Here is a 14,720-nt window from a genome sequence, read left to right on the forward strand (position 1 = left end):
CATGTTATAAAGTGCTTTAACAAATTCCCTCATAATTTTTTACAGATAAATTACTTTAATACAAATTATAAGGGTACTTTAGTACAGAAGAATACTTCTGCTGTAAGGAAAGCCAAATAAAGTTATTGTACCTGACCTGAGCACTAATCCTGAAAGTCTTAAATACTTATAGTCTTAAATACCCTATTTAAATACTTTAAGTCTTTAAAAAATAATTTAACTGGATAATATCAGCTGTGTGCCTAATTACTGTTTGTCTGATGAATGGCCAATCTCTGAACAGAAAGGGTTGAATAAGCGCCGCCTGCTTGTGATGGCTGTAAGTGTAAGCACAACCAAAGCTCACGGTGTTTTCCAAAGACAGACATTGATTGCAATGCTCTGTATCTTAAACCTGCATTGCTTACCTCAACTGTGACTGATTTCCCCAAACAAATGTTAATGCTTTATTAAAGCTAGGATGTCCACTAATGTGTTTATTTACAAAAAGACGAGTGGAGAAAAACAAGGCAATTATATTTGTATCTAAATTTTCATAAAAGTACAATTTAAATATATTGTAATACATTATATAACTTCTATTTAAAAAAGGACAAAATAATAGGCTGAATAAGCTGATGTAAAATAACTGACAGCATGTAAAATGGTGGTAGCCTAGTTTACGGTACACCCCTAATCTCACAGAAATAGTTAGACCCAAGTCTTCAGCAGCCAATGACACTGACCCGTTCAAACTGTTTTAACGCGTATTTCACGCGTGGAATTGTCACGCACAAACAAGACGTATATAACGCTGCTAAAATTAGCGCGTTTTTGGCCCTCGTGGCCTTCCATACACACAGCGCCGCACGAGAAGCGCGTCATCCGCCCGCGACAGGCTGCGAAGATGGCTTCCTTACAGAAGAGGAAGAAGAAGGTGGTAAACCAAGAGGACTTGAGGCGCTTGATGCGGGAGAAGCAGCGTTCGACGGAGCGCGATAAGCGCGTGGACTCGCCGCACGCCCGGTACAGCAGTGTGGGTCAGCTGAGCTGCGCGCTGTGCAACGCGCCGGTGCGGTCCGCGCTGCTGTGGCACACTCATGTGCTGGGCAAGACACACAAGGAGCGAGTCAGCGAGCTGAAGAACAGGGAGAGCACTCCTTCATCCTCCTCATCCTCAGTGCTGAAGAGCAGAACAACACCCGCTCCTTCATCATCATCATCCTCCTCATCCTCAGTGCTGAAGAGAGGCGCGCCCGAGCCCGCATCAGGAGAAGCGAAGAGAGCCAAGACCCGCGTCACTGCAGGTGCGACACAACATCACAACAACAACATCATCACAACATCATCATCATCATCACAACAACACCATCACAAACACCACAACATCACAGCAACAACACCATCACAACAACAACATCATCATCATCATCATCATCATCATCACAACATCATTATAAGCACAACACAACACCATCACAAACACCACAACATCACAGCAACAACAACATCATCATCATCACAACAACACCATCACAAACACCACAACATCATCATCATCATCATCACAAACACCACAACACCATCACAAACACCACAACACCATCACAACAACATCATCATCATAACAAACACCACAACAACAACATCATCATCATCATCACAAACACCACAACACCATCACAACAACACCATCACAACAACATCATCATCATCATCACAAACACCACAACACCATCACAACAACACCATCACAACAACATCATCATCATCATCACAAACACCACAACACCATCACAACAACAACAACATCATCATCATCATCACAAACACCACAACACCATCACAACAACAACAACATCATCATCATCATCATCATCACAAACACCATCACAACATCATTATAAGCACAACACAACACCATCACAACATCATCATCATCATCACAAACACCACAACACCATCACAACAACAACAACATCATCATCATCATCACAAACACCACAACACCATCACAACAACAACAACATCATCATCATCATCACAAACACCACAACACCATCACAACAACAACAACATCATCATCATCATCACAAACACCACAACACCATCACAACAACAACAATATCATCATCATCATCACAAACACCACAACACCATCACAACAACAACAACATCATCATCATCATCATCATCACAAACACCATCACAACATCATTATAAGCACAACACAACACCATCACAACATCATCATCATCATCACAAACACCACAACACCATCACAACAACAACAACATCATCATCATCATCACAAACACCACAACACCATCACAACAACAACAACATCATCATCATCATCACAAACACCACAACACCATCACAACAACAACAACATCATCATCATCATCACAAACACCACAACACCATCACAACAACAACAACATCATCATCATCATCATCATCATCACAAACACCATCACAACATCATTATAAGCACAACACCATCACAACAACAACAACATCATCATCATCATCACAAACACCACAACACCATCACAACAACAACAACATCATCATCATCATCACAAACACCACAACACCATCACAACAACAACAACATCATCATCATCATCATCATCATCACAAACACCATCACAACATCATTATAAGCACAACACCATCACAACAACAACAACATCATCATCATCATCATCACAAACACCACAACACCATCACAACAACAACAACATCATCATCATCATCACAAACACCACAACACCATCACAACAACAACAACATCATCATCATCATCATCATCATCACAAACACCATCACAACATCATTATAAGCACAACACCATCACAACAACATCATCATCATCACAAACACCACAACACCATCACAACAACATCATCATCATCATCATCATCATCATCATCATCATCACAAACACCACAACACCATCACAACAACAACAACATCATCATCATCATCACAAACACCACAACACCATCACAACAACAACAACATCATCATCATCATCATCATCATCACAAACACCATCACAACATCATTATAAGCACAACACCATCACAACATCATCATCATCATCACAAACACCACAACACCATCACAACAACATCATCATCATCATCATCATCACAAACACCACAACACCATCACAACAACAACAACATCATCATCATCATCACAAACACCACAACACCATCACAACAACAACAACATCATCATCATCATCACAAACACCACAACACCATCACAACAACAACAACAACAACATCATCATCATCATCATCATCATCACAAACACCATCACAACATCATTATAAGCACAACACAACACCATCACAACATCATCATCATCATCATCATCATCACAAACACCATCACAACATCATTATAAGCACAACACAACACCATCACAACATCATCATCATCATCATCATCATCACAAACACCATCACAACATCATTATAAGCACAACACAACACCATCACAACATCATCATCATCATCATCATCATCACAAACACCATCACAAACACCACAACATCACAGCAACAACAACATCATCATCATCACAACAACACCATCACAAACACCACAACATCATCATCATCATCATCACAAACACCACAACACCATCACAAACACCACAACACCATCACAACAACATCATCATCATAACAAACACCACAACAACAACATCATCATCATCATCACAAACACCACAACACCATCACAACAACACCATCACAACAACATCATCATCATCATCACAAACACCACAACACCATCACAACAACACCATCACAACAACATCATCATCATCATCACAAACACCACAACACCATCACAACAACAACAACATCATCATCATCATCACAAACACCACAACACCATCACAACAACAACAACATCATCATCATCATCATCATCACAAACACCATCACAACATCATTATAAGCACAACACAACACCATCACAACATCATCATCATCATCACAAACACCACAACACCATCACAACAACAACAACATCATCATCATCATCACAAACACCACAACACCATCACAACAACAACAACATCATCATCATCATCACAAACACCACAACACCATCACAACAACAACAACATCATCATCATCATCACAAACACCACAACACCATCACAACAACAACAACATCATCATCATCATCATCATCATCACAAACACCATCACAACATCATTATAAGCACAACACCATCACAACAACAACAACATCATCATCATCATCACAAACACCACAACACCATCACAACAACAACAACATCATCATCATCATCACAAACACCACAACACCATCACAACAACAACAACATCATCATCATCATCATCATCATCACAAACACCATCACAACATCATTATAAGCACAACACCATCACAACAACAACAACATCATCATCATCATCACAAACACCACAACACCATCACAACAACAACAACATCATCATCATCATCACAAACACCACAACACCATCACAACAACAACAACATCATCATCATCATCATCATCATCACAAACACCATCACAACATCATTATAAGCACAACACCATCACAACAACATCATCATCATCACAAACACCACAACACCATCACAACAACATCATCATCATCATCATCATCATCATCATCACAAACACCACAACACCATCACAACAACAACAACATCATCATCATCATCACAAACACCACAACACCATCACAACAACAACAACATCATCATCATCATCATCATCATCACAAACACCATCACAACATCATTATAAGCACAACACCATCACAACATCATCATCATCATCACAAACACCACAACACCATCACAACAACATCATCATCATCATCATCATCACAAACACCACAACACCATCACAACAACAACAACATCATCATCATCATCACAAACACCACAACACCATCACAACAACAACAACATCATCATCATCATCACAAACACCACAACACCATCACAACAACAACAACAACAACATCATCATCATCATCATCATCATCACAAACACCATCACAACATCATTATAAGCACAACACAACACCATCACAACATCATCATCATCATCATCATCATCACAAACACCATCACAACATCATTATAAGCACAACACAACACCATCACAACATCATCATCATCATCATCATCATCACAAACACCATCACAACATCATTATAAGCACAACACAACACCATCACAACATCATCATCATCATCATCATCATCACAAACACCATCACAACATCATTATAAGCACAACACAACACCATCACAACATCATCATCATCATCATCATCATCACAAACACCATCACAACATCATTATAAGCACAACACAACACCATCACAACATCATCATCATCATCATCATCATCACAAACACCATCACAACATCATTATAAGCACAACACAACACCATCACAACATCATCATCATCATCATCATCATCACAAACACCATCACAAACATCACAACATCACTGGCTCCACAGCTCAGGGGTTTCTGCAGTGGTGGACATTTGTACTTGCCCTGCAAACATCTCCACTGGTCCCTGCACACAAAAGAAACTTTTCAGCACTGCAGGTTTTTAAATTCCCATTGTACGCAAAAAAAACCAAAAAAAAAACCAATGGCCAGGGCTTGTATTATTTGGTAGCCTATTATTGTCTTATTTGTCACTTTCGGAACTGTGTCTTACTGAAATACAGTGAATTATCATTATGTAGTGTAAAACCTGAAGAAGCATAAATTAATGATGTAAAATGTCGCAGCGCTGCATGACATTCGGAAAATACTGTCTACTATCAGCAGCCTATAGGCGATCTCTCCTTGCAATGCTAGTAATTTAATGCAGTCATGATCATTGCTCACTTAAAGTGCCATTGACTTATCTGCTGGGTAAATGAATAAATATAATTTAGCTAAATCTAAAACATTGTATGTATCATTGGCTATATCAGCAACATATTTCTTTATATGCAATATATTCAGCGCTATATGAAAATGTTTGTCTTGACTTCACGTGATATAGACCTAGATATCGTGGCCACGAATGAAGAATCCGTTCCCCAGATTTAGCAGCACGTATCGGCTATATTACACGGCGGTCTGCCTTGAAGGGATTGTTTGTTGTACAGTAACTTCATTTAACTTATTATGTCGTATTAACTGTAACTCGTATTAAGTTAATAAAAACATTATTTAATTGATCGTTACTGAAATCGCCATGCGTAGTAGCCTACGGCCAAACTGCGTAGAAGATCGTTCATAAACTCGTACATAAAGGAATGCGCATGCTCATGCCTCAAGTGTCTACTCCAATAAGATTGCTGTATTATAAACCAATGAAATTGTGGGTGGGCGGAGCGACACGTGTAGCCCCGCCCCAAAGTGTCGCCCCGCCCATCGTCCAGACTGCACTCTGGGGTAGTACCCGCTCCCACCACTGACATCACGTGCTGTGCGCAGGGCATCAAGAGCTGAGGGGGCACCAAAACAACAGCCTAATGAAAAATCAATAATTCTAATGCCGGTATTATTTCAGTATAGAAATGCAGACATCCCAAGTGTCCCGGAAGTTCTGGGAGTCTCCCGCATATTGATAGCGGCTCACTGATGCCCGCGATTCCACGAATTAGTTAAAATCTCCGGGATCTAGAGTGAGCGCGCCCGCGAGACAGAGACTGTGCCCAAACCGCGCAGCGCGTGCACGGCAGAGAGAGCAAGAGACCGCGCGTGTGCCTCATGAAGCGCATGTAATGTCATCGTCATCATCATCATCATCATCATCATCATTATCGCGGAAACACACCAAGTAGTGCCACAAAGTCCCTAGTTCCTGGGGAAAGTTCCCGCGGTGTAAACGCGGCTTAAGTAATATTTGTCATTGAAGACGAAGTTTGCAATTTGTAGTATTTGGAATTTAAGCCAAAGGCATTACTGAGCGTACAATACTTTTTACTCCGATATAATACACTTATGGTGTATGGCTCGTATGTTTCGTTTCGGAGACACTCGTAATGCACTTGTAACACACATAAAGTACGCTTTAATATCAGTCATCAAGCATGTAGTCCCTACTAGGGCTGAACGATACATCGAATTTTCATCGTCATCGCGATATGAACTCCCGCGATGAACACATCGCAACAGACAGCCTGACACGATGAATAATGCCTGGTTCAGATTAGCACTAACTTACACGTTTTTGACTCCTAAAATGCGTTGCTTTCCGACCAGTCATCGCGTGCCGTCACACACACATTCACTCGCAAACATTCACTCGCACGCACAGACACACAAACACACATACTCACTGTCCCTCACTCACTCGCTCACGCACGCACACACACACACACATACGCTCACACGCTCACTGGCGCACACACACACTCACTGTTGCACTCACTGTTCACGTCTCGCCTCGCTCACATATTCAACCCGTCGTGGAGGACCGTTAAAGAATTAAACATGCTATAGTCTTTCTGTCGTGAAGCATCGCAGCCGCCACGTAGGTTGTCGCCCACTATGAAACACTATACGAGATGAAACGATTGTCGAGATGAAACGCCCGTTGTCGTTATTACGAATCTCCACGACACCCATACGTCAAACGGATCGTGCCAAAATCGCACTAAAATCGTGTATTCTGAACCAGGCAGGTAATAAACCTTTGACCTATCACGCAAAGAACCTATTAAAGCACTAAGACATGGGAACAGTATAGTTAACAATCACATTTATCGCAAGTCATATCGTCATCGCAATATTAAACAATGTTATCGCACATCGCAGCTTTTCCTCATATCGTGCAGCCCTAGTCCCTACACCGCTGTAACTCGCGCAGTCCCGTAGACCAATCGCTTGTTTAGCGCATTACTCTGCGTTTAGATCTAAAACAACCTCTTCTCACCAGGCTAGCTAGGCAAACAAAGTGCAAGAACTTATATTAAAATTGATATTATTATTTGCCGTTTCTAACGTGAGTGAATCTTCAAAAGATCAGGGTAGCCTACGTTAAATACTCCCCAATAGCAGATTACAAGAGGACAATCAATGAGTCTAATCTTCCGAACTATTGCGAGATGTGTCAAAGTCTGCAGTCTTCATATTTAATAGCTCTCCAATATGATCGCTGTTGATGAGGAGCTTGTGATCACCGTTCGCTAATGTGTGCAATTGACTCCTCCCCCATTAAACCCGTTGTCAAACACACAATCACTTCACACTGTTATGTTCATGACCTCCTCCTTTCAGACAAATACATCAGTCATATTAATGCATGTCCTGGCTCTTCCCAGCCTGAGGATGGCAGTGAATGGCTGGATGGGTTAGTAAGTCCATCTCTCCGTGATTGCAGTGCTCCACGCGGCTCTGCGGGAGGAAAGAGCAACACCTGAACTTGACACACAAGTGTTTAACTGGGGTTGGAGCTAAACTCTGCTGGACAGCGGCCCTCCAGGACCGAGTTTGGTGACCCCTGCTCTAAATTAAGAGACCGGTTACATTTTTTTGTCAAATCTATTTTAAAGTCAGTCCAAAAAGAAATCGAAAAGGGGCAATACAAATTGACCGGGGAGAGTGTTGGCGGGCACAGGCTCTATGTGTCTATCTCTAGGTGTTCGTCGTCTGTTATCTGTTTATTTGGCTGTGGCCTCGTTTACACTGGAGGTCTTGATGCCCAATTCTGATTTGTTGCCTATATCCAATTTTTTTGACCGTCCGTACCCATGTCCGATTCATGTGTTTCCACTTGACATAGATCTGAAACATCGCATGTTTAAAGGGGGTTCTTCTCGCGCAGATGGAGATCTCACTGGTGGGAATGTGTGCTATAGAGATAGACACTGGTGCGTCTATAGCACACATTTTATTTCTTGTGCCATTCATACACCAAAAATAGTTTTTGCGCACATATGATACGCACTGTAAATGTGCGTATTACACGCCATAAAGTGTGTATTATATGCACACGAAAACTACATTCGTGCTATAGACGCTCTTTCATGAGATTTTTTCAGTTCAATTTTGCCTATTGTTCAGAATTGACCTGCACAAATGGAAATTAAAACCATTTGGCAACCGTAGACAGCCTTCAACATCTGCTCAAACCTTTAAAGGGGTCATGGGATGCCCACTTTCCACAAGTTGGTGTGCTTCTTTGGGGTCTTCGTGTAGTTTGTAACATACTTTGGTTAAAACTCCTCAATGGTTGTGTAAAACACCCTTTACCTCCTCAACAACAGCTGTTCACAGCGGCCCGTTTCAGGACATCTCTTTAAATGATAATGAGCAACAACTTTTGGGCTTTTTGAGGATTAAAAAAGAAAGTGACTGGATTTTTGTCATTGTATGGTGGTTGTCCACACACTGCAAACACACATTTAGATGGAAACACCGTATAAAAGTGAATTTTGCATTCGATGACCCCTTTAAAACTAAAGCAGTTGGAGAGTTTTTGACCGCAAGAGGTTCCTGCCGCAAACCACATTCGTGTGTGCGTGTGTTGCCTAGTAACGAACGGGCTTGCAGCGGGAACACTTAATTTGCCCGAAAAACAACTAATTCTAATTTCTGATTGGCTGGTAGTTGGCATTTGACTCTGTATAACTTGAGACAGATGAGAACTTCCCTCCGTTTGCCTGCGCCTCGGTATAGCGGGACCAGTTATCCCTCACTCCGCAGCGTGAGCAACACAAGGTGTGGCGTGTGAACGGGTGAACCGATGCGTGAGACTTGAGAACTTGGATAACCCGTGTGTGTGTGTGTGTGTCAGACTGATGCTCAGTAAATAACCTGCGTGTGTGTGTGTGTGTGTGCAGGTGCAGGACCGCAGGAGCAGACGGCCGTATCTTCAGGTCAGTCTGCAGGTCTCGTGCTCCTCGCTGGACACTATGATGATGGTGGTGGTGGTGGTGAAGAGGGCAGTAGTGCAGCTCCAGCTGGAGAGCCGGTCCCTGCCGCCGGTCTCCCCGCGGACTTCTTCGACAGCAGCAGCGTCTCCGAGTCTCAGTCCGGCTCCGTCTCCGAGTCTCCGGCCGTGTCTCACTCCGGCTCCGTGTCTCAGGCCGAGGACGGCGGCGAGGAGAGGAAGGACGGCCCGGCCGAAGCTCTACCCGAGGGCTTCTTCGACGACCCGGTGCGCGACGCCAAGGTGCGTAACGTGGACACGCCCCGCGACCACATGGACCGCGAGTGGGAGGAGTTCCAGAAGGAGATGCGGCAGGTCAACAGCGCGTCCGACGCCATCGTGGCCGAGGACGACGAGGAGGGGCGGCTGGAGCGGCAGATCCACGAGATCGACCAGCAGATGCTGTGCTTCCGGCGCGTGGAGGTCCTGCGGGCCAGACAGGAAGTGGTGAAGAGCGCGCTGAGCAGAGCCAGACTGCAGAGAGACGAGGCGAGGCCGGCCGGCGGCGCGGAGGAGGAGGAGGAGCCGGAGGAGGAAGAGGAGGAGCTGATGCACGTGCTGGCGCAGGACTGGAGGGCCAAAGGAGCGCTCGCCTGAACACACTCCTGCGGATCAGAGGCGCTGGCGTGTGTGAACTGTGTTTACAGACGCCGACTCCAGCAGCTTCACATGAGCTTGTACATGCTTTGATTTCTCTAATATAAACAGTCACGCAGTCGAGACTTCTGGTGTGCAGTGAATGATATAGATCTGGAACATTCAGCGGAGAACAATTTAAGATCGTTTTCTAGAGTTCACTTCTGGAAGAGAGCCGTACACTGGTTCTCTGAATATTAATATCAGACCTGTCGCGCAGGAATGAAGAGGTGAAGATATTGGGCTGATAATCTCTTATTAATCACTTTTGATTTACAAAAAAAGAACATTTGAAAAAGTTGTTTATTTTATCATTAAATATATATCCATCTGACTTAACACTTTTCTCTTTTGATACAGTTACAATGAAAGTGTATATCAGTTTTTATCAGTCGGAACTAGTTTAATAATCATCAGGGTTTTTCTCCGTCACGTGGCTAAACCATTTCATCAAAGAAACCCTGTAAAAACAAGTAGAAATCTCACCTTTTCTCAGATTTAATTTTGTGTTCTTCCCATTTGCAACACGTAAAGCAGAGCAGCTAGCATGACGGATCAGCGTTATTTACATGAATGATTTAGCAGACGCGACTTACAAATGAGGAGAGCAATAGCAGCAGTGAAACTAACAGGACAACAATATTCAAGAGCTGTGAGCCTTCCCAGACTAACGCAGTACAGGGACGTGTTTTTAGGTAGATATAGAAGAGAAGGTGTTAGTATGATTACCATTATCTCCTCATGAGACAGACGCACACGCTTCAGTAAAATCAGCCTTTATTCAGGTTACATTACAGAGAACATGCACTGCAAACTCACCGCTTCATCATCACATCTGCTTAACATTACTCTCTGACATACACATGTCCAATTCTACAGTATTTACACTTCATCTGGTTTCATAAAGCAACAGCAGAGTCTGAGAGACATTACTTTCAAGAGTCTGTAGAAGAACAAAACTAGAGCCGTGTCTGCAAGGCCTTCAGTCTGCAGGCACACACACACACTCAGTAAAGGAGAAACCAGAGACAGACACACACACACACAGTGCTGAATGAACTTTAAATTAAAACCTACATCTGATCGAAGACAAGTAGCTGAGTGCATTGCATTATATTATCATAAATATCTGATTACATCCCCTAAAAGCGATCGTGTGGATCATGTATTGCTAGATCTGACAGTAATGTAGTTTAAAACGATCTTCATGTGTCCTCCTCAGTTCATACAGACACACACGTGTTCAAATATAAGAGTGAATCTCACTGGATCACGTCCAGGCTCAGCAGAAATCAGGAAAACTGAAGCTCCTCATGAACGCTTCTTCTGGCGTTTGATTGCATTGTCACGGGTGGATCTCGTGCCAGTAACACAGTGCTTCTGGAAACCAGACGTGTGTAGATCAGCGAACACGAGCGCAGGCAGCAGAGGAAGGAGCTTCGGGTCTTCATGCTCCCGCACACTGGGCTTCTTCCTCTCTGGATCCGATCCCGACAGGACCGTGAGACTCACTCTTATCTGAGATGAAAGCCTGTCAGTCACACGAGTCTGGGGTCGGTTAGGGTGGACCCTCACTGGCGGCTGACCTCTGACCTCTGGCGGGCCGACTCCTCCTGCAGGCCTGGAGACCGCAGCTGCTCCACACCTGACAGCACAAGCATTCACACGCGTTAGCAGGGGAGTGTATGGCAAATATATATATTGAAATAAAAAAACACTTTCTCATGGCCATCCATAGATTCTGAGGGGAACCATGAGGTAGGTTGGGTTAAAAAACAAACATATATCAGGGTTCATACACATTTTTACCAATAATCGTTTCAGGCAAATATTCATGACCTACCATTCCATAAATCATCTATATAGCGTATTTTCCGGACTATAAGTCAGAAAGTCACACTATTTTTTCATAGTTTTGCTGGTCCCGCGACTTATAGTCAGGTGCGACTTATATATCATAATGAATTCATACTGACTGAGATGAACCAAGAGAAACCATTACCGTCTATAGCTCTAGTTAGCGGAGTCGTTCAGAAGCGACAGCGAGGATGAAGAGTTCAGTGTTGAGGAGTGAGATCGGGAGCTTGGTGAACTTGCTGACCGGTAACTTGCTGGACTCGCTGGCTAATGTTAGTTTAGCCTATTCAGCCTCAGGTATATGTTCTTTATCTGCTGTTGTTTAGCTGAATATGAATAACTGTTAATGTGTTACGCTAACACACCGGACACCTTCAGCTGTTGTTCTGTGTGCTGTTGTGCAGCTGAATAACCTTTCCAGATTAAATGTCTGTTCTTGGTCTTGGATTTTGTGAAATACATTTCTAAATAAATGCGACTTATAGTCCAGTGCGACTTATACATGTTTTTTTCCTCTTCATGACGCATTTTTTGACTGGAGCGACTTATTGTCCGGAAAATACGGTATATTATGAATAAAGATCCATGTTCAAATTTACCTCAGCATATCTTAACTAAAAATAATGACAAGCTAGATCCGAGTAATCGGTATTTAATAACGGTGTACCTTTATCAATAGGATTTTTTTTAAAATATAAAGCTCAATAGTTTCACTTAAATGCATTAAAGTGTAAATAGACATGAAACAGCCAGAAAAAGGAGCGCAGCTGGAAGAAAACAAGTATTTCACATTTTGTGGAAGGAAAGTGTTATGCACACTGAAAAGCCTTAAAAACACAATCCTAGAAAAAAAGGCTTCTACTTCTGTAGTTTCCAAGCAACACAGCAGTAATGACTTTATGAACTTCTTCACTTATAAGATCGATAATATCAGGGACAAAATTATAACTATGCAACCGTCTAATACAGTATCGCATCAGGAAGTGCATTGTAGTCTCCCTGAGGGAAAATTTGATTCATTCATTGCTATAGGAGAGGAAGAATTTTGCAAACTCGTCAAATCATCTAAATCGACAACGTGCATGTTAGACCCTATACCGACTAAGCTGCTGAAAGAGATGCTTCCAGATGTCATAGATCCTCTTCTTAATATCAGTAATTCATCTTTGTCTCTAGGATACGTACCAAAAACCTTTAAGCTAGCTATGATTAAACCGCTTGTTAAAAAACAGCAACTTGATCCTACAAAACTAGTCAATTACAGGCCGATCTCTAATCTGCCATTTCTGTCAAAGATATTAGAAAAAGCAGTATCTTCACAACTGTGTTCCTTTCTTGAAAGAAATGATATCTGCGAGGATTTTCAGTCCGGATTTAGACCGTACCATAGTACCGAGACAGCTCTCGTTAGAGTCACACATGATTTGCTCTTATCATCCGATCGTGGTTGTATCTCTCTATTAGTATTACTGGATCTTAGTGCTGCATTTGACACCATTGACCACAACATCCTTTTAAATGGACTCGAACATTATGTTGGCATTAGTGGAATTGCACTAGCATGGTTTAAATCATACTTATCTGACCGTTATCAGTTTGTAGCAGTAAATGAAGAGATGTCTTATCAATCACAAGTTCAGTATGGCGTACCACAAGGCTCAGTACTAGGACCGCTGCTGTTCACTCTGTACATGCTACCATTAGCACAGTTTCTGCTTGTTTAAAAGTTATTGATGATATAGAAGCGGCAATTGATAAGTTATTCTGTATGGCTGTGTTCATTGACCTTACAAAGGCATTTGACACAGTGGACCACTGCATGTTAATCAAAACCCTGTTGAATATTGGTGTTGGTCACAGAGCTGTAAAGTGGTTTCACAGCTATCTCTCTGAACGGATGCAAATGGTAAGACATGGGAATGTAACATCTGACCCTGTCGTCCTGAAAAAGGGTGTCCCACAAGGTTCAGTTTTAGGTCCTTTGCTTTTTATTATCTATATAAATAAAGTTTGTGGTGAATTTAAATACTCACAGTGTCATCTGTATGCCGATGACACAATTATGTATTCTTGTACCTCTACACCTGAGACTGCCTGTGCGAATTTGCAGTCAGATTTCACCTCATTACAATCCGCCTTGCGTGATTTAAAGTTACTTTTAAATGCAAAAAAGACGAAGGCAATGATATTTGCCCCCATAGGTTCTAAAGTCCCCGCTCTTGCTATTAAGACAGTCCAAGATGAAGCTATTGAACTTGTTGATACT

At 42.3% G+C, this 14,720-nt stretch overlaps 2 protein-coding genes across 6 annotated transcripts in view; one reads left to right on the plus strand and one right to left on the minus strand.

The window, feature by feature from the left end:
- Positions 1-785: 785 nt before the first annotated feature.
- znf830 (zinc finger protein 830) lies at positions 786-11,438 on the plus strand. 2 transcript variants are annotated; one of them, XM_079611695.1, is made up of 2 exons: positions 786-1,286; positions 9,879-11,438. In XM_079611695.1, exons 1-2 carry the CDS (start codon positions 887-889, stop codon positions 10,556-10,558), a joined length of 1,080 nt encoding a protein of 359 aa, XP_079467821.1. In that variant the 5' UTR covers positions 786-886; the 3' UTR covers positions 10,559-11,438. The 2 variants fall into 2 exon arrangements, with proteins under 2 accessions (XP_079467821.1, XP_079467820.1); XM_079611694.1 differs by having other exon boundaries at positions 787-1,286; positions 9,873-11,232.
- efcab14 (EF-hand calcium binding domain 14) overlaps positions 11,358-14,720 on the minus strand; it is a 26,388-nt gene continuing 23,025 nt past the window's right edge. For all 4 annotated transcript variants that reach the window (XM_079611698.1, XM_079611696.1, XM_079611699.1 and 1 more), the window contains one exon: positions 11,358-12,242. In XM_079611698.1, coding sequence (XP_079467824.1) covers positions 12,169-12,242 — 74 coding nt within the window. In that variant the 3' untranslated portion in view covers positions 11,358-12,168. The remainder of the gene's footprint in view (positions 12,243-14,720) is intronic.

This window comes from Phoxinus phoxinus, assembly GCF_949152265.1.
Source record: "Phoxinus phoxinus genome assembly, chromosome: 5".
In the NCBI taxonomy this organism is placed as follows: domain Eukaryota; kingdom Metazoa; phylum Chordata; class Actinopteri; order Cypriniformes; family Leuciscidae; genus Phoxinus; species Phoxinus phoxinus.

What these genes read in the sequence shown, in the direction of transcription:
- znf830 (XM_079611694.1), top strand. Translation starts at nt 887, where the DNA reads ATGGCTTCCTTACAGAAGAGGAAGAAGAAGGTGGTAAACCAAGAGGAC. An exon ending in CAAGACCCGCGTCACTGCAG is followed by an intron (nt 1,287 to 9,872) that starts GTGCGACACAAC and finishes GTGTGTGTGCAG; the next exon opens with GTGCAGGACCGCAGGAGCAG.